This window comes from Toxotes jaculatrix, chromosome 18 (assembly GCF_017976425.1).
Source record: "Toxotes jaculatrix isolate fToxJac2 chromosome 18, fToxJac2.pri, whole genome shotgun sequence".
NCBI lineage: Eukaryota > Metazoa > Chordata > Actinopteri > Toxotidae > Toxotes > Toxotes jaculatrix.
The window spans coordinates 13,002,878-13,027,848 of record NC_054411.1 but is presented as its reverse complement, the minus strand read 5'-3'; the positions used below and the strand labels follow the sequence as shown (position 1 = coordinate 13,027,848).

Sequence of the window (24,971 nt, the reverse complement as noted above, 5' to 3'; positions counted from 1 at the left end):
ACAGAAACAGAACCAAAGAAACGACGACACTAAAGTTTACACCACGTTGAGCGCTTCAAATCCCTGGCCCCTCCCTCCTGCACCTCCCGAAACCCTCCCAACACCCATAGGAGACTCAAGTGAAGATGGGGTCCTTTCTGACCTTGTAGGCCACCCGTGCTGGACACCTCTTCCCAAGGCCTAGTGGAGGACACATGTGCCTCAGCATGTCATACATTTCCCTGCAACTGATCCTGCCACTGCATCATCAGCCAGTGCCACCACCCCATTAACAAAAGCACAAAAAAGGGAAAGACAGAGATATTGAGAGAGAGAGAGAGAGGAAAGGAAAGGGTGGAAGTAGGAGAGAAGAGATGCAGCGAAAAAGAGATGGAAGAGAAGATTCATTGGAAGATAGAGTTGAAAAGAGAGAAGAGGATCATATAGGCAGAAATTGAAAAAGAAAATAGAAGAAAGAGAGAGAGAGGAAAAAACAAAGTAAAAGAACAAAACAGAAAGACAAGGTTATTGGGCTGATTTGAAGAGACTGGGGCCATGTGGCTCCTCTGTGAGCTACAGTATTCTCTAACAGTTTATCATGCCAAAAAAAAGAGAGGGAATAAATGACAGAGGGAAGGGAAACAACAGGAGGAAGATAAGGATTGGTATTTGAGACATAAATGTTCTCTTGTAATATCAACAGACAATTCTGTGCAACAGGACAACATGGTATGTGTGTGTGTGTGTGTGTGTGTGTGTGTGTGTACAGAAGAGCAGGGCAGAGCTTGACAGCAGGCACCAAGCTGCTCCTGCTCGGACGAGGAGAGAGGGGAGGAAGAGGAAGGGGTGTCAATGCAGTTTCTGTCTTTCCCCCAACCCCCAGAAACCAAGAACAATGCAACACTACAGTGGGCAACCGTAGCTTGCTACATTATAGCCATGGCTCCACAGCAAGCAAAAGAAAAGAATATTCATTGAAAGAAAAAAAAAAAAAGAATGATTTATTTTACAATGTGGTAAAACTTCTTAATGTGCATTTTTTTTCCATTTCACATGCTTCTCTGGGTGTCTGCATTGTCCCGCACATTCTCTCAGCAGTTCAGAATGCAAGTCGATAATGGTGGAAAAACAAGAAGTTGTAAAATTGAAATGAAAAAGAAAAAATAAGAATAATAAAGCGGCATTCACTCCATTCCTGGATGCTGTGGCTAGCAAGTGTGGTTGAGAGATTTTGTTTGAATGGAAGTCAAACCTTGCAGGCCACCCTATGAGGGCATTTCTTGCCTAAGCCGAGAGGCGGGTCGATAACTCGTAATAAACTGTACATGTCCTTATAATGAATGCGCCCGCTGCAAGAAGAATACAGGGTGTTAAGAAACACACATGTACACACAGATAAAACACGCACGCACACAAACACATCCAGAAAGAAGAGAGAACAACAGGAGGAATAGCACAAGATACACACAGTACACACAGTGTCTAAAAATACTTTACAATATGGTTACTATAAATAACAGACATTTTAGACACATTCACACCTGAATGGATCTATGTAACTCTACACTCGTACAAACACACTCAGACAAATAATAAACAGCACTTCACTGCATGCCACACATAGTTAAATGTGGTCCTTAGCACTGCGAATGCAGTTTTCACTTTTCCAAAATCTTCCCCCTTTATTATGTTTTTTTTCCCCTTTGTCTTCCTTAGTCTGACATCCCTTTCCTTCTTCTCACCAGTCCAACCCCTAACTGGATGTGCTTGCAATGTAATTAAGGAATTGCTAACAGTGTAGAAAAGCATGTGCTTGGGTAAACAGCTAAATGCTTAATAGCTGCTTGTGGTGCCTAGATTGCCTCCCTCTTAAATATGTGTTCAGTGTCAACCAATGTGTCTGTGCTCCCTGTCTTCTGTGTCCTGTGCAGCGGTGTCCATTTCATAGTCAGTGAGGTTGCGGTTTAAAAATAGCATACTAGCTTCAAGAAAGGCAATTTTCTTACAATAGCAATGTACACCAATGTAACATATTGAAAAGTAGGTAAAGACAGAGTTCCCTATTTATTTTTAAGGCATACTAACTCTTGCTTGCTGTAGGTAAGTCTAGTCTTTGAAAATATACAACTATTTAAATCTCTCATATATTTTATGATAATCCTGATTTTCTTAATCTTACAGTATATGTATCTTTCCTTTAAATTAAAAGATTATCTTTCCATTCTTTCAAGTCTTCTTCGTTTCTATTTCTGTTTCTGTTTAGCGCATTTTATGTGCAGTCTACAGGACAGCATGAGGGCAACACACAGGCACTGGAATACAGATGCCATGAAACTTGCAGCATGTCTACAGTAGATATTCAGGCTACAGAGTAAGACAAGGGAGTTTTGACTGAAGTGTAGACGTTGCCACATTAAGTTTTTGGCAGTATACAGATTCCAGAAGAGGGAACAGGTTTGGGAAAGGGTGGGCGCTATTTCAGGACAGTTTACAGAAAAGGGGAGGAAGGGGAGGAGGAGGGAGGGGTTGTACGGTGTAAGAGAGATAACCAGATGCCTGATGAGGTTATACTCAAATCCGTTACAGCCCCCTTGCAGCTGTTAACTAGCTGACGATTGTGTTATGTTCATTTTTTTTTCTTTATGCCATTTAAAATACCATGTGCTGATGTTTTACCCAAAAAGAACCCAAAAAACAAAAGGTCACGAAATTGTTGAGAAGTTACTGCGAGGGCCTTGCTCTGTGTGAATAAGCACATTAAAACACATACAAGAAACAACATTGGATGTGGGAGTGTGAGGTCGTAAACAGTGCCTGTGTGGCTGTATGTGGACTATAAAGCAGAAACACAGACAAATGTGATTTGTTTAAGGTATAACTTTTGATTTCAAATTCGACAACATGTCCAAACCCAGTGTGTGCGAGTAGTTCTATGCAAGTAAACAAAAATTACCGTTGAGTTTTTTTGTTTGATTTTTTCTATATGTGTGTGTGTATGTGCACCTGAGGGCATGCATGTTACCACGCACCAGGCAGCAGGATCATACTCGGCCCATATCCTGACATACTCATCCAGGTGGTGAGGTCCCAGTATGGATGAATCCCTAGTCAGGTACTCAAAGTTGTCCATGATGACGGCTACAAACAGATTCAGCATCTACACGTGCAAACAGGAAAACACACATACACAAGTAGAAAGTTGAACAGCTGATTTTATAAGTGGACCATTTCAAAACTGCTTTCACAAAATCATTAGTTTAATAATTATATCTGAAGGAACAGAACTCGAACAAGTTGCCTGTTTACTGTTGAATTGCTTATTTCATTCATTTCTTATTGAATTTTTTAAGCTTTTTGAATGGTGATTATGTTGGATTATGTTGTCTGTGCTCACCAAGAATGAACAGAAGAAGATGAAGGAGACAAAGTAGAGGTAAGCAAACTGGCTGCCACACTCTGGCTCTGTATTCCCTGACAGGGGGTCACACTCTTTATTCCCCAGACATGACAGCATGATCTCGTGCCACGCCTCCCCTGTTGCGCTCCTACAAATACAAAAAAAGATTCGTTGATTTATGAAAGATCCATTGACGAGTTTAAAGTTTAGCAAAACTGTCACAGGTTTGTTATGGGTGGTTCCATGGAAAAAAAGTATTGCATTTGACCACAGAGGCATGTCCACACACACACACACACACACAAGCACCTGAAGAGAAGCATGAGAGCTTGTATGAAGGTTCGGAAATTGTTGTGTTGGTTGATGGCGCTCTCTCCGTCTTCTTCGATAGCAATATTCCCAAACAGCTGTTGAACACAATCAAACATTTAACACTGAAGACCAGAGTATCATCAGCCTTTGCCACTAACTCACAACTAAAAAGTTGGAATAACACTCTGAAACTTAATGTATGCCATTCCCACTGCTTTCATAATAATCTTCCGGCTCCCATCATGCACCAAATCCTTACGACCATTATCATCATCCTCATTCTTCTTCCATACCTTGTCCCCCTCCTCATCATCATTATCCTATAAAATACATTTAATGCGTCCCAAAAGCACTATAGTGCATTTCAGCATGAGGCTCTCACCCACCTGCATCCCAATGATGGCATAGATGAAGAACAGCATGGCAATGAGGAGGCAGACATAAGGCAGGGCCTGAGGAAAGACACATTAATTGTTTGGTGCTTGATACATATGAATGCTTTGTGCAGGGTATATGAGACTGCACCAAGGCGTCATCTATGTATATATACACAATATTGGATGTGTGTATGTCTGTAAAATTAAGACAAGTGAATGCATATGATTTCTCCCTGTGCCTGTGACATGCTGTATAGTTGGGTATATACCTTGAAGGACTGAACGAAGGTCCAAAGCAAGATGCGGATGGTTTCTCCCTGCCTCAGCAGCTTGATGAGACGAGCTGCCCTGAACAGCCTCAGGAAACTTAGGTTGATGAAATTATTCTACAGTACAGCCACAACATAGCCAGAGAGAAAGACAGACAGAAAGAAAGGATGGGGTGTAGAAAGGATCGCGATTGAAAGTTGAAGATAGAAAAGAGAAGGAAAAGGTGAAGGAAGTAATAAAGGGAGATGGGGGAAGGGGTCAGAATAAAGGGAAAGTTAGTTGTAGTGCAAAGTGTGCAAACAATTTTCTTTAGACAACCAAAACAAAATAAAAAAATGAAAGGAAAAACAGTCAAACCCAAACTGAAGGAGTTTCAAACTCAATACAAAAGAAAGGACCAGGAGCCAAACAAGTCAAAGCAAACCAAACTCAGATCAGCAAGGCTCCAACAAGCTTTTCATATCCATTAGGTTAGACAAAACCAAACAAAACAACACAAGGGAAAGGAAATCATCCAAATCTAACTACTTTCATCCAATTGGGTTATGTAGTAGTAATTGTGGTAGGGTTGGTGAGTAGTTAAAGTGCAGGGGCGTCAGGACATTTTCTTGGAAGGACAACCAAATGCACTAATTCTCTCAAGGCAAAATATGCAATATTTTAAAATGAAGCAAGCACACAGCATGCAGATGTGCAGTAATACGAGTCAAAGCAGCAAATCCATGGCAGCTGATGCGCCATCCAATAGGATTGGCTGCCAAAGTCATGTGACATACTGTAGTGATGTCACAGCCAAATAAGAGCAAGAGGGTGGTTGAAGGACCAGTTAAGGTCATTGTATCCAAAGTGACTGAATTTAGGTTCATACATTTTCAGTTTTCAGTTGAGACATCTATGCAGCAATTAAAATAGATTTTTTTAATTTTAAATATATACAAATTATTATTATCAATTTACAAAATCTGTTATATAATACACAGTTCAACCATTTATCGCAGTAAAGAAGAACAGATAGGAGTTTGAGACTTGAAGTGCTTAAAAGGGACTGGCAGCAGGCACATGCATGTTTCATCTACAATACAGCATGTATTACAGTGCGCTGTGTGTGTGTGCGCGCATTGTGAAAATAAAGGTTCCTGCTAAAGATATGCAAGGGGTCACATGCATCACTTGTTCTCTCTGACAGGGCCAAAGCTCTGGACTCACTGTCTTTACTAGAAACACTCTCCCAGTCACTGTCTTATGTCGCTTATATATGTGCATACAATGACTGATTTCTCTCAATGGATAGATGTAGCAGTCTGTTCCAGTTTACATAATCTGATGTTTTACAAACTGAACAGTAGTTTTCTGTAAATCTGTAGGCTTTAAGGCTGAATAATATATATTTATATATGTGTGTATACAGGATATATTGACACAGTGACTGGCAGAGAGGTTAGTCAACTTGGTGACAAATGAAAATTTCACAGATTTAGAGTTCACTCAGAGTTGAGGGTTCTGGGTGGTGGGGAGGTCAAGCAAAACATGCACACTTCACAGCCATAACAGTGGCTGGGATGCAGTTAAAACAAATGCAGTAAAATAAGATCTCCAAAAAATTACAAACCATCTACATGTGGATGTTGCAGACATATGGTTTATAGCGGCAAATTTTTGGATTTTTGGTTGGTTCGAAGAACAACCAGAGAGATTGACCAAGCCAGTTGTCATGGGTGGACACAGAGGATTCATAGTGCATTTTGATTGGATGGTATCGCAGGAAGTAGTAGGTGTTGGGGGGGGAGAAGGGGATGGGGCGAAGTAGATTACAGTAGATCGTCGTTAAGTTTGTAGACGATTTAAAGAAAGCATGTAAAAAGATAAAAAACAAGAAAGAAATCAACAGTCAATACAGAGACAAGTCAGCACAGCAGCAGGTTTCTGTCTGCACATTTTGTACATCCATAGAGCAGGGATACCACAGATCGAGACAACAGGGCATTATTGGAAATATTTATGGATTCTGGAAATATAAATATGACTGCATACTTGATTAAAACCCAACAAGTTTAGTAAATATTCTAGTAAATATTTACTAGAATCTGGCTGGCAGATAGCATTAATTTAAGCTTTGAGAGTGCTTGAATCATTGGTATCCCTTGCTTCCATAGATAGACCTGGTAGGTAAGGTGTGTAGGTCACAGCACTTGATAATGGCTGTGCAGATCTTAAATATGGTTGAGCAAATACTGTACACATTTGACTTTGTCATTCTTGGGTATCCATTTTTGAATTACGTAGAATCAAAGCCATCCAAGAGGTTGTTACATCTGCTGAATACAATTTATGTATTCCATTCCTACCAGGTCCCACCTGTAAATCTGCAAGTGTAACTCTTAAAATGCGCTAAGACAGAACGCAAAGCAAAATTTCAACTCACATGATTAGCTAGCAACTATGTGTTTGTCTCTTATTTTTTTACCTGTCATCACTTTAGATTAATGAAGCAGATTTATGAAGCCTCAGGAAAAGTGCAATTTAGTTTTTACAATATACTCTGCAAATTTTCAAATCACGCAGATGCGTTTTCACCTCAGTTTGCACCAGCCTGGGCGAATTTGTGCGTAACATTAACTAACATACATACACTGACTTTGTATGCAATCGATCTGTGTCTGAAAAACGCCTCATGTTCCGTCTGAACACACCTTTAAGAACAGCTCTATCCCCAGTTACACACACTCACACACTGAGACACACTATGTCGGCACACAGCTCACATATCAGCAGTTCCATGTTCACTCTGGCAAATAAAATAACCTTTGTTTTTTGACTGGTTTCTCAGTTTATGATTCATTTTGCACCATTTAGGGCTTTCAGGTCCAAACAGCTGAAACTACTGACTGTAAATCATTAAATTAAAACTCTAAATAAACTAGAGTTATCTTAAGTCATGATAAATGCCACTATATTAAGTAACACTATATCTTAACAAGCCAGATAATGTGGTCTGACTGTGTAAATATTGCATCGTTGCTTGATGCATGGACTACCTGGCCATCTTACCATCACTGACTCAAACAGAGCACTGTATAGCAATAATGTAATTCTGGACACAGAATCTAGTTAATCTGACCATTTACTTTCAGCTATGATATTAAAGTATGAGCCCATAACTTTCACACTTTTGTAGTCCAGTTGTTCCAGCTGCAGATCCTCTATTGGCCACCTGAGGTGCAATCTGATAATCTGACTGAACATTAGGTTGCTTGCAGGAGGTCGCTACAGAGCATCAGCATGCTTCCTGCCTTGCTGTCAGTGGCTCAGTGATGGCTAGCTGGAGTCTGGTCTCTCCTCGTCCCACCAACTGGGGCAATTATATAAGACTTTCAAGAGATGCTCATGCATGACTGAGCAATACAAGGCTCAACAGTGGCCTCTAACTCATGCTCTCCCCTAACTCCTTGTCTTGTCTACTGTATGTTTTTTAGACAATGTGACAGACGTGCAAACCCACAGACACATGCTGACGCTCGCCTAACAGTCATACTTGCTCAACAAACATACATTCAACAAAAATTGCATATACAATATCATGTGTGTCTGACTCCACATTATAGATCTCTCAAACATACGCATCTACACACAAACCCCTCAGATCCTTCTACTCACCCCAAGCTCGGTAACCAGGATGTCAGTGATGCTGCCCAGAACTGTCACACAGTCAAAAATATTCCAGGCATCTTTGAAATAATTCTGTGATCAGGACAAAAGAGAGACAGAAGAAGGACAAGAGGGGGAAAGAGAAGATAGAGGAGAATGAAGTGGAAATATGGGAGGTGAGAAGGTGATGAGTTGACATGTAAAAGGTAGACAAACATGGATGTGGCAGGGAAGTAGAAAGGGCAAGCAAGAAGGGGATGGAACAGATAAAATATTGACAGAGAAATGGATAATGCAACCAGATGGAGCATTGACAGACCACATTGAAATAACAGGGAAAAGGCAGGATGGCAAGATTGAATTAATGATACAATCAAAAAGGAAAAAAGTGTGTAATGCAGAAAGCGATTGAGGGGTAAAGAGTGAAAAAGTTAGGGAAAGGAGGAGTAAGAAAGAGAGAACAAGAGTCAGACAGAGAAAGAAAGAGAATAAGAAAGTGGAAAAAAAAGACATGTCAGTGTTCAACAGGAACAGGAAAGAAATTAGATGAGACAAATGGACCATCGGTGACAGCATGTTGGATGGATGCCAGCAGACAGGCAGGGGACAAATTGTACTGCATCAGAGGACTACACCAGCCATCAAACATCAAATACTATATATCATGAACCAAACCCACACAAAGTCATACTCAATTCTTTCTAGCTTCCAAAACCTTCATCAAAAAAAAGCACTGCATTCCTCTCTTACATCTAATGAACTCAGTCCATATATCTGCACATAAACATTTATCCACAAACACACATAAGTGTAAATTTTTAAATTTTCTGTTCACAAGTGGAGCGACTCAAAGAGAAAGACTGTGGCATGGTGAGGAGAAAATGCTGATGAGTGAGGTCTGCTTCTTTTGCTCTCCTACATATTGCCCGCAGCCAAACTGTGCATTAGAAAAGTGGAGGGACATGGAGAGACCAAGGGAGGCGGCTATTAAAATAAACCACCTTGACTAACGCACACACACAGATGTCTCCGAGGCCTGGTGTTATTTATGTGTATGATTGTGCAAGCTGAGGGGCACGAGTGTATTTAAGGGTGCTCTCCTAAATTCAAATTCTATCCTGCTTAATCTCCGCCCTCTCTGTAATCTTTGCTTCTCTTTTTACCGCCTATCTGTCATTCACTCTCCTTCTTCTAATTACTGTATTACCGTCCCCCATCAGTCCTGTATCTCCTCCCAACATTTATCCCAAAACTATCTCTTCTATCCATTTTTACCTTCTCCGCCTTCCTTCCATTCCTCTGGAGCTCCGATGACTGCACACGTCACCACTGACTTTTAGAAGTTTCCAGTTTCTTTCCCCCTTTCCTTTTTCCCAATAATAGTATTTCTCTTTGTCATCATTTCCCCCCAGTTTCTCCTTAAACATGTAAGCAATAATCAATAAGAGACTCCACTGTGTTCCAGGGGAACAAAATAATGCACAGGGCTCTGGTGAGGACCTCTACAACATGAAACAGAGCAGCATTTATATTTGCCAAATCCAGTGTTTTCTATATCCTAGCCTCATCTAGCACACTCTTTGGTTATCTTAGTATAGCTCTGTGTACTTTTTTACTTTTGAATTTTAGGTGTTTTGCTGTCATCAGATGTGATTGGCCAAGCACCATTTTGTCCAAAATGTTAAAATCTTTCTGGAGTGTTTTGCTCATTAAGTTTGTTTTTTGAGTGAATCTCAGCCTTTGGCTCTGCATTCTGTCCATCAGACACCATATTTGTTGTCTATGTGGATACAGTGATACCATGAAATAACAACAGCTAATTTTTCAGCCCTTTCTACGAAGATACAGCAGAGCAGTATCCCCCCCCACCCCCCCACCCCCCACACACACACACATACACACATACACACACACTCACCAGTGCTCCGAAGGCGATGATCTTGAGTACACACTCCATGGAGAAGAGGGATGTAAACACTATGTTCAGGTTGGCTAACACAGCTTCATAGGTATCAGAAGCTCCGTCATACTATAAGCAAACACACACACATACACACAGGCAGCGCACACATTCATACCAGCAAACCAGTGTACAAATACAAGAGAATGGATTGCCATACACACAGGTAAGTGTGCATTAAGGTAGACACACATACAGACACACACACACACACACCACCAGAGACAGAAAGGAGGGCGAGTATAAAGACATATAAAGAGACATACAGTTCAGTTCAGTTCATTCAAAGGACAGTCAGACATGTTCATTAAAATGTTTTCATCACAGGAAACAGTGTACACAGAGAGATCTGAGTAAGTCCAACCTATTGAGTGTTTATATTTTGGCACTGAGGGGTGGACAGCAAGAGATAAACAGATGGAGATAAAGAGAGATGGATGTTCAGCTGCTCAATACTCAGCAGTTTATGTTGTTTTAATTATGTGTATTTATCGTTATGTGTGCATCACTGTTTCTGAAGAATGCAGACTTTTACCTTCATCATCAGCACAACTGTGTTGAGCGCGATCATTGCCATGATAGTATACTCAAATGGTGGCGACACCACAAACTCCCACATTCGGTACTGAAAGCTCAGCTTGTTCTGGGGCATGTGGCGTGTCAGAGGCTTGGCGTTAATGGCAAAGTCTATACAGGCTCTCTGCAAAAAAACAAAACAAAACAAAGGTTTAGTTTTCATCCTGCCATGATCTTGTCGTTTCTTCTCTCGTTTCCTCTATCTATCCCTTCTTCTCTAACCAGCAGTTATAATTCTCCCTCTTTCTGCCTTCCAGCCACCCTTCCAATACCCTGTATCTCTACGCTCGTTCACCTCGTTCTTTTCTAAACTGTAGTCCTCCATCATCTTGTCCCCTTGCTCCTGGAAGGTGATGATGATGAGAGCCACGAAGATGTTGACGAAGAAGAAGGGGAAGACCACGAAGTACACCACGTAAAAGATGGACATCTCCATCCGGTATCCCGGGCTCGGACCCTGGTTCTCATAAGTCGCATCCACTGAATGCTTCAGCACCCTGCAGAGGTAGTGAAAGGGAATGGGAGAAGGTTATAAGTTTGTCAGAAAGTATATGGGCTGCATGTGACTATGCATGTTTATGCATACTCACTGCGGCCACCCCTCTCCAGTAGACACGGTGAAGAGGGTGAGAAGGGCCCAAGCCACGTTGTCGTAGTGGAAATCGTACTTCTTCCACTCCCGCTTCTGCGCCTTCACTTCGTTATCACGTTCATAAACCAGATACTCGCCCCTGAAATGTGGATACGACATCATCCGCTCAGTTTGCTTCAAACTGTGTGTGTATACATTATTTTTTTCTGAGTAGATACTAAAGATGCAGAGGATAGTTGCAGAGTTGATATACTATATTAAGAAAGGGACCAGAAAAGTTTTACCACTCAGGGTAAACACAGTTGTTGGTATTTTCTGACCTGCAGTCACGCTCAAACTCTTTGGATTCATCAGTGCAGTAAAAGAAACGTCCCTTGAATAGCTGCACAGCCACCACAGCGAAGATGAACATGAAGAGTAAGTACACAATCAGGATGTTGAGCACATTCTTCAGAGAGTTCACCACACAGTCAAACACAGCCTGAGGATTGAGAGAAGGAAGGACACAGACACTCACTGTAATTTCTGTATGAAAGAAACACACTGGCTTGACATTATTTGTGTATTTTGGTCTCAAACTGTGGCATCAAATGCTATCAAGTGGTTAAGAGGCAAAAACGAAAACCTATCTAGGTTAGTGTCACTGTGAACTGATTTAAAATGAATGGCAACTTTTTGATGAGGTCAAACGAGGTCAGACATTTCCTAGGTAAACATACCTTGAGTTTGGGAAGACGTTTGATAGTCTTCAGAGGTCGTAACACTCTCAGTACCCTCAGAGACTTGATAGTGCTGATGTCTTTTCCCTTACTGCTCCCCCTGTATGTGTACACATTCATACCCACACCAACACACAGAAACAGATGCATACATGCACACATGTACACAACAACACAAACACACACACATACACATTGGAAGAGTCAGCAGGTTCAGGGAGATACGAGGGGCTCAGTCCTCTTGATTCCAAAATGGCAGTGAGAAGCCATTACTGGATGACTTTTGTGTCCGAGTTAACTCAAAATGAGTAACTGCGTCAGGGTTAAATATATAGCAATACATGCAGCATTGCTATCATATTACACTTTAACCTTATTTCTAAGTGTGAGGTTAGCATTGTAGCTACATGCTAGAGTTAGGTGGTGTATTACAACTACAGTACATGCTATGGGAACAACTGATATCATTCCCGTCTAAATGCTAACTGGTAGCTACACTTGTTTAATACTTTGCAATGTATTTCAAAGCATTACAAAGACAAATAAAGCCTTGGCTTGCACATGCCCAGCTAATGGTGAAATATATTCATGCTGCATTGAAACCTTGCTTTCCATGCTGCAATATTTCTTCTTTTAAGCAGCAGTTTGAGTGATGGAGAACTCTATTCTACACAGAGACATTTGCAGAGAGAGTTTAGTCATGGTCTCAGTTAGACATAAATAACCCGATATTTGCTGTCAGCAGTGGTGTAACGGAAGCCTTGTTAGAGTGGTAACTTAGTGTAACGTGCCCTTCTGTTATTGTAACGACAGCGTGGAAATACTGCTCGTTGCAGATAGTTTAAAAAAAAAAAGGGTAAAAATAACTTCTTAAATTTTAAATGCAAGTCACAATTTTCTGGTGTGCTTAAAAGTGGTAAAAACTTGAATGAACAGCCAAACTCTCTCTTTGGATGGCTCAACCAGTTAAGCACTATGAACTCTAAACTACAACCAGGATTAGCTGGTTTCACAGCATTGTTCAAACAGCATGGAATCTTGTCTTGTAGGCCATTTTGGCCAAGACACAGATATTTTAGCAAGCATTTCTTGCTGAAATGCTGAGCCAAACCTCTTTCATTTAGCACTTTTTAGACTTTGGATTTCTAGGTACATGTGTGAGAGAAGAGAAATGATCATATCAGACTGCAAAGAAACAATATTTAGATAACTGATGCTAAAAGTAGGCTACTCTGTAAACAGCAAAATCCTAACCTGTTTACTTAAAAAACATCCTTTTTCTAAATTCCTCAGATCAGGGTGAAGAAATTAAGGTCAAAAGTCACAGACTGTGGTCCTTAGGGAAGAAGGCAGCTGTGTGTACAGCTGTGTGTGTCTTACAGATGTTACAGCAGATGGTAGACTGCTGGTAGTTGTATCTGAGTAGGGTTTGTGTGTGCAAATGTGCACACAGGTGCATGGGTGTGTCTGTGTGTGTGTGTATGATCACATGACTCTTAGGTTCCACAGCATTAGCGCAAAATATCACATGATATCTGTGTGATTCATTTGAGAGCCTGACGCAGGTTGACTTGAGGTTGGTTTAGTTGTGTTTGAGTCAGAGCTGTTCCATGGCGAACAATGGAAAAAAAGGGAAGAATAGACATGTACAGTCAACTGTGATGAGAGATGGATGAAACGGAAAGAGATGTGTGGTCAGAAAAACAGGCACTGAGAGTGCAGAGGGAGAAATGAGGAGGAAAAAGAAAGAGCTTTACCCGCCGCCGCTGTTGGTGGTCCAAACGGAGATATGAGAGAGGGGTGAGAGACAGCGAGACAAAGGGAGAGAGAGACAAAAAGACAAAAGGGTGGGAGAAAAAAAACAGAATGGGACACAGAGAAAGGAGGGATTTCGAGGGAAAACATCCATATGAGACAGAGAGAGGAAAAAAAGAGAACACAAGGCCTGCTTTTTGTTAGATCAACCCTCCCACCCGCAGACTACTGCTAGCAAATCAAACATACACATGCATTTAAACACTCACACTCACAGTTTAGACAAGAAGTGTGAGTAAAACACAGCAGCGAAGGACTGCCGTCGTTACTACTATTTCTTTACTACAAGCTAGATGTCGCATCTGGGAGCCACCTTTACTGCTATCGTCATTTCATCTGGAAAATAAAACTGGACTAATTGCATAATTATATTAATAATTTAATTTAATAATTTTATCAAAACGTCAGGGTATCTCTTTAAGCTAACCGAGGTTGGTCAGTTTTCACGCCTGGAAATAAAGCTCAGTCTGGCTGCAGAAATGTGCAGGACAGCGGCACAAGCGGTCCAAGACACCAGCAGCCCTCAGACCAGACTAATTGGATTAAAGGAGCGATAAACATCTCCAGTGAGACTACTGAGCATTTCTGGAGTGCTGTTTGATTCCCACCAATTGAATTAAGGCACTATCTGGATGTGTATGAGCCTGTTCTGACTGGTTCGGATCTCCCCATCGACCATTAGTGTTGTTAACCCCTATCGCAGTTAAATCAGACTTTATTGGTTGAACTGGGCTTAATTGATTGTCTTTATGTTAACATACCGTACGTACCAGACTTGCCTGTATAATTACAGTTTTCTCTCTCTGGTATTCATTTATTAATCATATTAACTTATTCATTCATGGGAAAATTGAATGATTTAAATGTTTGGCTGCTGTGCTGCTTTTGTATGCTCTTTTATTATTTTGAAATTTTCTGTGATTTTTTCCCCAGTAATTTTATGGCATTTTTATCACTTATCATTTTGTCACTGCATATATCTGTTTATTAAGCTATACCTAACAGTTCTCTGGGAAGTACAGACTTTGTCACAGAGAGAAGAAATACAGACACTTATAAAGTTGGCCCACATATAAATATGGAACGAAGAGGTTAGAGGACACAGAGTTAAGGACAGAAGCACATAGATAATACACACACAAACAAACACAGACAAATTTATGTGTAACACATACAGGAGTAGATTAAACTGAAATTAGGGGTAAGTGTTAGAGAGAAAACACACAAACAAAGATGATTCAGAAAGAAGGACTGGGATAAAATCCAGTCTTGAAGATGGGGCACCACCACTAGAACCCTGGAGCACCTGCCATGTTTATGCTGTCTTTATTCATGCTGGCCTGGAATCAGTAACAATATGCTACAGTACAAAGGAGCAGTAAATGTAATTTTTGGGGGATTTTTTTGTGCAAATTCTTCATTCAAAGAGTATATGTACTCCTCAATCGCATGGAAAAGCTGCAAAATCTAGGCTATGTAAGATGCTGAATCACTTATAGCACAGCTATATGGAGTTGGACCACAGAGAAGGTTGAAGTGGTTGCAAACATCTGTGGCAAACACAACACTCAGGTCACATTTTACATTGATGTTACAGAGTCATTATAGGGGCCTGGTGGCAGAGACATCAATTTACCTATTGACAGTAGTCTTGAAGTAACATCATGCAATGCAGCCATAGGACATAAAATAAATAAACGGCTGTGTCTTCGACCACAAAACAGTAAATTACCTTGAATGTTTTGATTGACAAACTAATGATAAATATCAAATATCTGTAATGAGCATGGTTGGAATGGGGTTGAAAGATGCATTTTCCTAAGTTCTATAGAGATTTTGGGTGTTGTTATGAATGATGAAAGAGGTGAAAGGATGGTCAAAAAGCAAAGGAGGGAAGGGAGTGCATTCTAACTGGGGACAGTTGGGTATTCTGTCCAAGATTTCTTTGACTATAATAAACAACTTTAGGCTTCACTACAGTTCAGCCTGGAAAAACAGTTTAAAGGAGAAATAAAGCGACAATCTTGAGGACACCATGCTGGGAAAATGCAAAGTGGAGGGCTTTTTCTTAGGACGCTTGCCAAGTGTAAACCTATCAGCTTATGACTCAAAGCCATCAAGGGTTACGGTGGTGAAAAGCTGATGCAAACTTATGCAGAATTTAATTATTTATGTGACTTAAAGCTGGATTAATTAAAATGGTCCTGTGGCCTCACGAACCACACATTTAGGAAATTTGGGGTAATTCATCATCCCAGTGATTAAAGTTCTGTTCATATTCTTTCAAGTCAGATCTGTTACTTTAGGAAACAGTGCTGTTGTATCAGACTGCATTATATTAAAATGCCACATTTAGAAATAAGATTTATTTCAGAGCTATTGTACTGGGATGGATTCAACTGCACAGGTGTACAGGTACCTAATGGCATAAACAGGTAACTCAGTGTGTGTTGCTAGTTTATTGTTGTTGGGAAATGAAATGGATGGAGCAACCATAGCATAGGGTATATCTGAACATGATTTCAGGGGACTGAAAACAACAAAACGTTCATGACTGAACTATAGACAGAATCATAAATGACAAATGTCTTAGCTCAGTGGTCAATAGGCTGGTGTGTCACATTTTTGCTCAGACTTAATGAGAAGGAATGCTGACAGCCAGCTAAAGTTGTGCTAAGCTCGTACCATGGCAGATTTGCTTTGAGGGAAATTACATAATGGTCACCTACTCAATGTAACTAGTAAATCCTTTTCCCTCCATGTGAGAACACTTCTTGCATCTGCTTGACTTATCATCATAGGTCCACACCCCCTCTCAGGTGTATCCCATACATGAGATGACAAAAAAACAAACATCTGTAGGGCCTGAATGCACAGATGTTGCTGTTTCCTGAAAATACACATTGAATTTTTAAAGTCATGAAATAGGATCAAGCACAGCCTTACGTTTCTGCAGATGACCTGTGTGAGAACTGTGTCAGGGGTTACAGCATTATCATTATAGACTTACTGCCCTCTATATTACATTTAACATTGACTGCAGTCCTGCGGAGTCTTCTTCTCAACCATGCAAAAGCAGGACAGTAAATCCCAAAACTCACATTTCATGCTTTGTACTCAGTAAAGTACTCATAACCTATGCCCTAAGTTAACCGAGTTATGCAACTATAACTGTATTTACTCTCACAGTCATGCAGATTAAGGTTTAAAATACCTGCTTTGTCCTGGTGAAGGGTGTGGAGATTTTTGGGAGCGAGCTCAGCATGACCTCGTCTGGCTTTGCATAGGACCTTTAATTCTAGAACGCCCTGGGCACTAAAGGGTTACAGGTGCAAAGGGTGGTCCTCACCTCTCACAGAGGGAAGAAGTGGTGGGTAGGAAGGGAATGCCGAGATACAACTGTATAGCATGTAGGGGCGCAGGGAGTTTGGTGGTGGGGCTTAGAAATGACAGGGCTGTGGGAGCAAAGCTGAATGAGAAAGAAAAGGCAGAGGAAATGGCCAGATGTGGAGGACTGACCATTTGTAAGCACAGACGGGAACAGGTTTAATGGAAGAGTGGACCAAAGACAAGAGAATGGAGAGATGGTAAGAGAGTGAGAGAAAATGTGTGAGAGAGAAAGAGAAAGAAGAGGCAGCGAAAGCCCAAGAGTGAGCCGTGGGTCAATAGAGAAGAAAAGGGGAGGCTGTACTCCAAGGTGCCAGTGAGGCAGCAGACAGGCAAGAGAGGAGGAGGAGCGAGGAGGAAAGAGAAGAGAGGACAGGGGGAGGCAGGAGGGAGACTTACGTGAAGGCGAAGGCCACCAGAGCACCACTAACCACTATAAAGTCAAGGATGTTCCACAAGTCCCGGAAATAAGAGCCCTGGTGCAAGACCAACCCCAGATCCACCATCTACAAGAGAAAATGAAGGTATGAATCTGAGATGTGAGCCCCTGGACATGGATACAAAAATGTGTAGACCTCATTTGACCCGGGCTTCTCAATACTTCTGAAGTAAATGGTTTATTCTTGATTTGGGATATTGCCATACCTTTATCAGCATCTCAAATGTGAACACTCCTGTGAAGACATAGTCAAAATAGCGAAGAACCTGTGAAAAGAGAAAGAGGGAGTGATTTGCTACTGCATCCAGCAAATGGAAAAGAGTGATAGGGTAGATATGCATGATGATTTCAAATTCAGACGTGGAGCAGTAATTTTACACTTGGGTGAGTTATTTGATTTTAATATCTAAGTAAATGAAAATGCAGTATTATACATGTACTGTAGTATTAAATATCACTGTTTTATTACTATATGAAATTACATCTAATCCATATCATGTTAAGTACATGTTGCAAAAGCAGTACTTCCAAATGATAGTGTAACTGTTTTTTATACCTTTCATTATATTATATAAACATGCTGCACAATAGGAATCTAAAAATTTTTTTACTTACAATCAAAATAATGGTGGGAAATTTAAGTTAATTTGCACGTGTTAAGTTATACTTTATATGGTTTATTTTATTTTTATGTACTGTTCAAGGTAGAAGACTTGAATGTCACCGCAATGGAAATAGCAACCAGAAAATATGATGAAAATAAATAACAGGTATTGTGATAACATGTGTACATCAAATATTTCAGGCAACAAAAACATTGGCACATCACCGTGCGTCAGATTTCTTACATTGTTGCGCGGGGAATCGGGCCAGACGGGATCTTCAGCAGCCAGGGCAATGCTGCTCATGGCAATAACCAGCAGGATACACATCTCAAAATAACGCAGGGTGCAGATGTAGTGACACGCCCTTCGAAAACTAGGAGCAGACAAAGACATTTTTTTCCTCTTGATTTTCTGCTATGGATGCCATTACATCTGCTATTTAAGTATAAGTAGTAAATGTTGGTTCATGTAGAGTTGGTGAGTGTGTCTTCATGTATTTGTGATACTTCCACTTACGGGTTGGTGGTGGATAGGATGAACATGGAGCTGAAGGGAGGCATGGGCCTGGGTCCTCCTTCCCCTCCCTTCTCATCATCATCATCGTCCTTATCCTCCTTCGCTGGCAAAGGCTCCGTGTTGGCATTCTTATTGACTGGATGACGAAAGTTCGTTATTTACAAAAAGAGTTAGAGAAGAAACAACATAAGAGAAGAAAAATAACACATTCATATTGCCCTTACCCTGCAGTATGGCATTGGTGGATGGAAAAATCGGCATGTCTATTGCTGTATAGTCAGGGTGGGGCAGCCTGATGACACTGTTGGCACGGTGATGTCCGATGTTTCCATAGCTATCTAATGTGACCAAACTCCCCCGGGTGCCACTGTTAGCAAGATGGAGGGCAGACCCAAAGCCTGGGGCCACAGTGTGGCTGGCAACTGGATTAGGATGACTCTCGCCAGGTGGGGTAGAGCCAGAGACCAGTTTGGTATTCATGAGGTTGTCCATATCCTCGCTGTACTGGCTGTCTTGCCTAGAGAGGGTCTTTTGGATGGGCCGTGTAGTGGAGAGGTTAGGGACACTGCAATCCCTAGAAAGAGGGAGTGAGAAGGAAAAGAGATGCGAGGAAAGAAATGAAACACAGACAAAACATCAGTACAAAGAAGAGATAATCATAATGAGACCAAAACATCAGTTAGTGAATATCCAAAAATGTCTTTTTGGCATTGGAAATTTGCAGCCACGTGCACTGGACATACTTCCTTCTGTGCTGGCACATTCTCTTCCCCTCGCCCTCTGTTTGGTTGCCATGGCGATTCCTTCTTGGCCTCCTCTCATTGCCATCGCCAGCTCCCTCCTGTTCTCCTCCTTCTCCACCTCCGTCCACCCCTTTGCTCTTGTGTCTCCCTGTTTTTCCAGCTCCTCCCCCGCCATCCTCACCGTCTTCTGCATTTTTTCGGTGTGACCGGGGCTTCCTGTGCTCCGACTGCCCTCCACCTCGACTGCCGCTCCGGGTATGGTGATGCCGCCTGGACGGCCTCTCCTCCGAGCCTGGCCCAGGAATCACTGTAGTATCCAATCGAACGTGAGAGGTGTGGTGGTGGTGGTCACCTTTACGGCTCCGCTTGCTTTCTGTGGACTCGCCCCGCTCCAGGGGAGCCCTGACTGGACCAGACCCTCCTCCACCACCCCCTCCTACTTGCCCACTGTGTTCATGGAGGCGTGTTTGTCTGTGGAGCTCATCAGCAGGATGGTGCTGGCTGAAGCAGAGGTCCGAATTGTTGGCAGTGGTCTTGTTGGTGTTGTTGTTGCGGTTCTCATGGGGGTCAACCACCAAGGGTCGATCCAGGTGGGTCTTCATGTCGGGACGTATGTGCCGTGAATAGTTCACCTGTAAGCAGAGCAGAGGATAGAGAGGAAGCAGGAAACAGGAAAGATTGAAGATACAGAAGAGACAAGAGGAGGAGTTATAAAGTTATAATCTACAAGTGCAAGACTAGCAAGACAAAAAGAGTCTAAATAAATTACTGATGGCAAATCGACTCTTAATAGATAATAAACTATACATAAATAAACACCAGGTACGCAACATGTAACATTTCATCATCACTGACATAATTGCCGTCACTTGTGTACACTGATAGCACAAGTCTAGGGGCCTTTGTTTGCCTTGTCCTTTACATTGTTGTGCTCCTCCCTCCCTGTCCTTGCCTTCCAGCGGTCGTCAGGGTCCAGCTCGTTATAGAGAGCCTCGCGGCTGGATGCCAGAGTCTGCTTCCTCAGCTCCTTGGTGCGTTGTTCCCACACCGACTTACTGACTCCCTTGTTGTGGTTCTTCTGCTGCTCCTTACTGCAAAATGAAACAGGGTGGACAGGCAGGAGGGGATTGACAGCATTAAAGACCAGTTCAGAGACATACAGTGCTGCGCAAATATACACACAAAGATGTGAGAATGATGTGAAAACCAACACCAAAATATAAGTACATAAAATAGCCAGGACGTAAAGACACACTGGGGGCCACAGACATTTAAAGGGTCATTTGGCTGGACCTATAGAACAAGGCAGCTCAACAGAATAAGGTTCTGGGTGTCTACACAGCTTGCCAAAGCACAGGGCAGGACAGCCCTAGCTTGGTAAACCATGTGGGGACACAAAATGGAGGATAACACTGAGGCAAGGTCAGATTTTGTTATCATAATCTAAAATTAACCTACCCAAACTGAAGTATTAATGAATGAATAATTTAATGAACAGGCTTTATGCAGGACAAATAGCCAAAATGGCGCCCCAAAATCCCCACTGAGCCTAACTGGATGTGTGTCAAAATCACAGTGAACACAAGAATCTGTTATTGGCTCGACAGACTGAGCAGCGTTTCTTTTTTTTTTAACCTACTCGATACAGAAACGCCCATAAACTGTCAGAGACCACCTCCTTTCTTACCCTCCAAAACATCTAAGAGTGATCAACTTTAAATCCCATTTCTCTCGGGGCCAACAGTGAACCACAGTAAAGCGACAGCCGTACTGCGAGGTGCAGGCAACAGAAAATATACTCTTAAAAATAAGCCAACAACAAGCTAAAGAAAGCCAGGTATGTAATTCATAAAAGAGTTAAGAACAAAGGGACACAGAAAGGAGGGTGTTCTAAAGCACAAAAGAAAGCGAGGAATGATTGTAAAGTCAATAAACAGAAGGGATTCAGAAATGAATAAACAAATAAATAAATACCAGTCCAGAAAGGGGTCGGTAGCGTTGTGACACTCACTGTGTACTTTGTTGCTGAGGAGGGAAACAGCTGGTGAGTGAGATGGCACGAAAGAACAGACAGAAGGAGGATTTCATTCCAAAATGGGCTATCCATCCACCGTTTAAAAAAACAGTCTGCCTACTCTGAACAAATGGTCACTGTTCATATAAAATGCGCAATAAAAAAAAAAAAAAGAATTCTAAAATAAGTCAAATACATTCTTGAAATGCAAAGACTGAACGAATGTCAATAAATCGTAACATTTTTGCCGAAAAAGATTTAGCATTTTGGAATGCAACCCTTCACACACACACACAAACACACACAAAATGCATGCACCCAGACATTCTCACACACACAGACACACAGACACACACACCTCACCAATTTATCCCACCTCTGAATCTAAAGCAGTCCTATTTATTTTTCTTTGTCCTCCTTTTTGCAGTCTCACAAATTTCATCTTTCTTGCATCACACACTTACCCTGCCCTGTTCTGATCTGATCATTCTTTGTGTCTTGAACAAAATCTGTCTCATCTCCTAGATGTCTCTGATGTTCCTACTTGTTTGTACAGTATCTTTAATTTCAAATTTAAATCTTTCTAGCTACCATTGTATGACTTAATTGCACTCTTGTTTTACAAATTCCATCCATGAAAACATGCCTTTGAAACTATAACTTGTGTGCTTATTGCAGAAATATTGCACTAAAATGTTCTCATGAGCCTGTCTCGATGACAATAAATCATACAAAGAGTTTAAGGAATCTAATGAGAATGCTATGCTTTGCTACAGAACTGTTAAGCTCGTTTAGTATACAGTACACACATTCCACGAGGTGTAATACATTAACTACTGAAATCACTATGGTGAGACTCTCAACAGTATAATGATTAAAAACTAATTTACTAAACTGCTCCTCCATTTCTGAAATCTGTTAAGACTGCATGGCTGTTTAAGGGTGCACTCTGTTGGCATTTGTGAGAGTACTAGTTAGGGTTATGCAGCCTTACAACTGTTCTTGCATGGGTGTTATGTAGCTTTCATGGCAGCCTCCGTCCTGAATCTACCATAGAATATCTTCTTAAGAGATTCTTCATGCACCACAGATGTCCCCAAGTTTAAAAGCCCTACTTGGTGCTTGGAATAAAACAAGGACTGTCTGCATTGGAATTTCAATGTCTTTCCTTTGAAGAAATGAGGGATTTGGATTTACATTAATAGAGTGGAATGTAATGCACAGTACAGCCCTATATAACTAGCACCGCATTACAGAGTTAAAAAAACAAACAAACTCTACCTTGGCCTGTTACATTTTTGAAGTACAAAATGATATAGAAACATGTGGGGACATCTGTCTTATTTTCTATACACAGTTCTGTGCAGGTGGCCAGTTTTCTGGATAGACATTTAGGCAAACAACCCAGCAAGTTTGCTGCAGGATGCAAATGTAGCTAATTAAACCAAAACACACTCTTCTCTTTCTCTCTGTCTCTCTCTCACACACAAACAGATACACATGCACTGTATTGAAAAATAAATATTTAACCTTAATAGGACTCCAAGCTAAAATAAAGTTTACTGATACAGACACAAATGCTCACAGCACAGTGAGGTGCAATACAAACAGCACATACGATAACAAGAAGTGTGATTCACGAAATGATGATCTTGTGAGCATGAGTATGTTTCTGTGCGGAAAATTTATAATTGAACTCTTAGGCATGTTTGCTCATTGCATCTGTGCGTGATAATGTGTGTGTGTGTGATATAAAAAGGCTAATGTATGAAAGCAGTAAAGGTCAGGACAGTGTGTACGTGTTTTGTGTGTGGCTTGGGCTCCCCTGTTGTGCTTTTTATTACAGACAGACCACCAGACAATGTGGAGTGTGTGTGTCTCTGTGAGTGAGAGTATGTGAACTTTACCAGGAGTGAAAGGAAAGACCCCTGTGTATACAGAGAAAAGAGATCAAAGATTCTGACTCTCCTGACCAGAGGAGGGCTGGCCCAGATCAATCCGACTCTGGCTTATGTGTGTGTGTATGTGTGTTTTAGTATGCACAAAAGAGGGTGACAAAAAGAAAGAGGAAAAAACAGAGAGAGGAGATGGAGAAGAGGAAACTGACATGTTTTAGCTTATTGTTAAATTTACTGTTATAAGATTTAAAAAAATATGCATGTCAGTCTATGGATGTTAAAAACTGGATGATGCTTTGTTATTATTATTGTCATTGTGTAGTGCATCTATGACTAGTGCTGCTAAATGAGCAAACGAGAGATCAGATTGTGTGCTTTAGGTTAATTCACTTTAATATAATCTGTATAAGTTCTACGAGGCTCACTGTGATGCACAATAATAGCATCTCCAGTGTCAGACTGATACCTGATGATATAATGTGGTAAGGGTCCAAAATTAAACAAAAGACTGATCCATTAACAATTTTCCTCACAACTCTTCCTTGTACAAGTGTGGTACAGTGTGCTCTCCCTGAGGTTCTGAATCCTGAGTAAGAGCGTGAGCTCCTAGTTTTGGACTTACTTTCTTTAAAGATATGTGTACATGGTCTGCCATAAAATTCCTGCCTGACGTGAAAATGTTTTAAAATGGATACAAAAACAAGAGTGTGAGAGTAATAGAGACAGAAACTCACGCTGCAATGGAAAGGTTGGCAGCAGACAGTGGGCTGACTTCAGCCACCTCCTTGGCTTTCTGCAGGGCGATCTTCTGACTGGCAGCCTCCTCTTCCTCCTGTTCATCCTGCACAGAGAGAGATTAGGGAGGAAATCAAAAGCAAGAGATGAATGAGGGAGGAATAAAGCAAATAAGGGATACAGAACAACTTCATTGAGTTGAGGAGCATCACTAAGCAATGGTGCTGAGATGTTAAGTAAAACTGGACTGTTGTGAACCTTGGTCAGTTCCTGCGCGTTGGCCAAATTGTCCACGGCGATAGCCAAGAACACATTCAGTAGAGTGTCTGAACATGAGGTTAAAGGAAATCCAGCATGTAGGAGTTTGTTTGAACATACACATATGACATGCACATACAGTAACTGATCAAAACAACTGGCTGACAAAAAGCTATGTGGATTACAGAATGAGCACTGAGATGAACTAAAAACGTGTCAATATCTGTGTGTGTCCATATGCATCTGCAGTTGCATTGATGTGTATTCAGTCTAAAGCGAGCAGCTAAAACTTAAAATGTAAAACATAACTGTAAATGTCAAGTATAGGTTTGAGTGTTTCATGTGCATGTGTGCTTCTTTGCATTTTCACTGTCAAGGGATACAGTTGCCAAAAAGTGTGAGTACGATGAAGAAGACAGAGAAGGCCATTCCCTTGTTGACTCCGCCCTGAGACTTGATGCCATCGTACATCACCATGTTCCAGTCCTCACCGGTTAGGATCTGACACACACACACACACACACACACACATACAAATAGTAAGACGAGGCCATACCCACTCCAAGGACATTTAGTGATTTGAAGACTGATGCTGATATAGAGTACATACAGTACACACGGACACATTTTGTATTCATTGGAAATGCAAAAGCCAAATAACACACTCAGCCTCTCTCAGACACACACACACCTTGAACAAGTAGACAAGATTTAGCACAATTATGCTTTTGACT

At 41.3% G+C, this 24,971-nt stretch overlaps 1 protein-coding gene across 1 annotated transcript in view; it reads right to left on the bottom strand.

The window, feature by feature from the left end:
* cacna1aa (calcium channel, voltage-dependent, P/Q type, alpha 1A subunit, a) overlaps window positions 1-24,971 on the bottom strand; it is a 74,417-nt gene that overhangs the window by 17,377 nt on the left and 32,069 nt on the right. The window contains exons 16-41 of the mRNA XM_041061866.1: window positions 24,621-24,738; window positions 24,238-24,305; window positions 23,979-24,085; window positions 21,307-21,357; window positions 20,255-20,423; window positions 19,333-19,964; window positions 18,814-19,163; window positions 18,590-18,725; window positions 18,317-18,446; window positions 17,675-17,734; window positions 17,429-17,535; window positions 13,585-13,593; window positions 11,828-11,927; window positions 11,429-11,589; window positions 11,107-11,247; window positions 10,812-11,013; window positions 10,476-10,640; window positions 9,899-10,009; window positions 7,990-8,073; window positions 5,945-5,947; window positions 4,335-4,451; window positions 4,075-4,140; window positions 3,686-3,783; window positions 3,374-3,524; window positions 3,009-3,136; window positions 1,232-1,328 (exon numbers count right to left, since the gene is read on the bottom strand). Of these exons, the coding sequence (XP_040917800.1) occupies window positions 1,232-1,328; window positions 3,009-3,136; window positions 3,374-3,524; window positions 3,686-3,783; window positions 4,075-4,140; window positions 4,335-4,451; window positions 5,945-5,947; window positions 7,990-8,073; window positions 9,899-10,009; window positions 10,476-10,640; window positions 10,812-11,013; window positions 11,107-11,247; window positions 11,429-11,589; window positions 11,828-11,927; window positions 13,585-13,593; window positions 17,429-17,535; window positions 17,675-17,734; window positions 18,317-18,446; window positions 18,590-18,725; window positions 18,814-19,163; window positions 19,333-19,964; window positions 20,255-20,423; window positions 21,307-21,357; window positions 23,979-24,085; window positions 24,238-24,305; window positions 24,621-24,738 (3,561 nt within the window). The remainder of the gene's footprint in view (window positions 1-1,231; window positions 1,329-3,008; window positions 3,137-3,373; window positions 3,525-3,685; window positions 3,784-4,074; window positions 4,141-4,334; window positions 4,452-5,944; window positions 5,948-7,989; window positions 8,074-9,898; window positions 10,010-10,475; window positions 10,641-10,811; window positions 11,014-11,106; window positions 11,248-11,428; window positions 11,590-11,827; window positions 11,928-13,584; window positions 13,594-17,428; window positions 17,536-17,674; window positions 17,735-18,316; window positions 18,447-18,589; window positions 18,726-18,813; window positions 19,164-19,332; window positions 19,965-20,254; window positions 20,424-21,306; window positions 21,358-23,978; window positions 24,086-24,237; window positions 24,306-24,620; window positions 24,739-24,971) is intronic.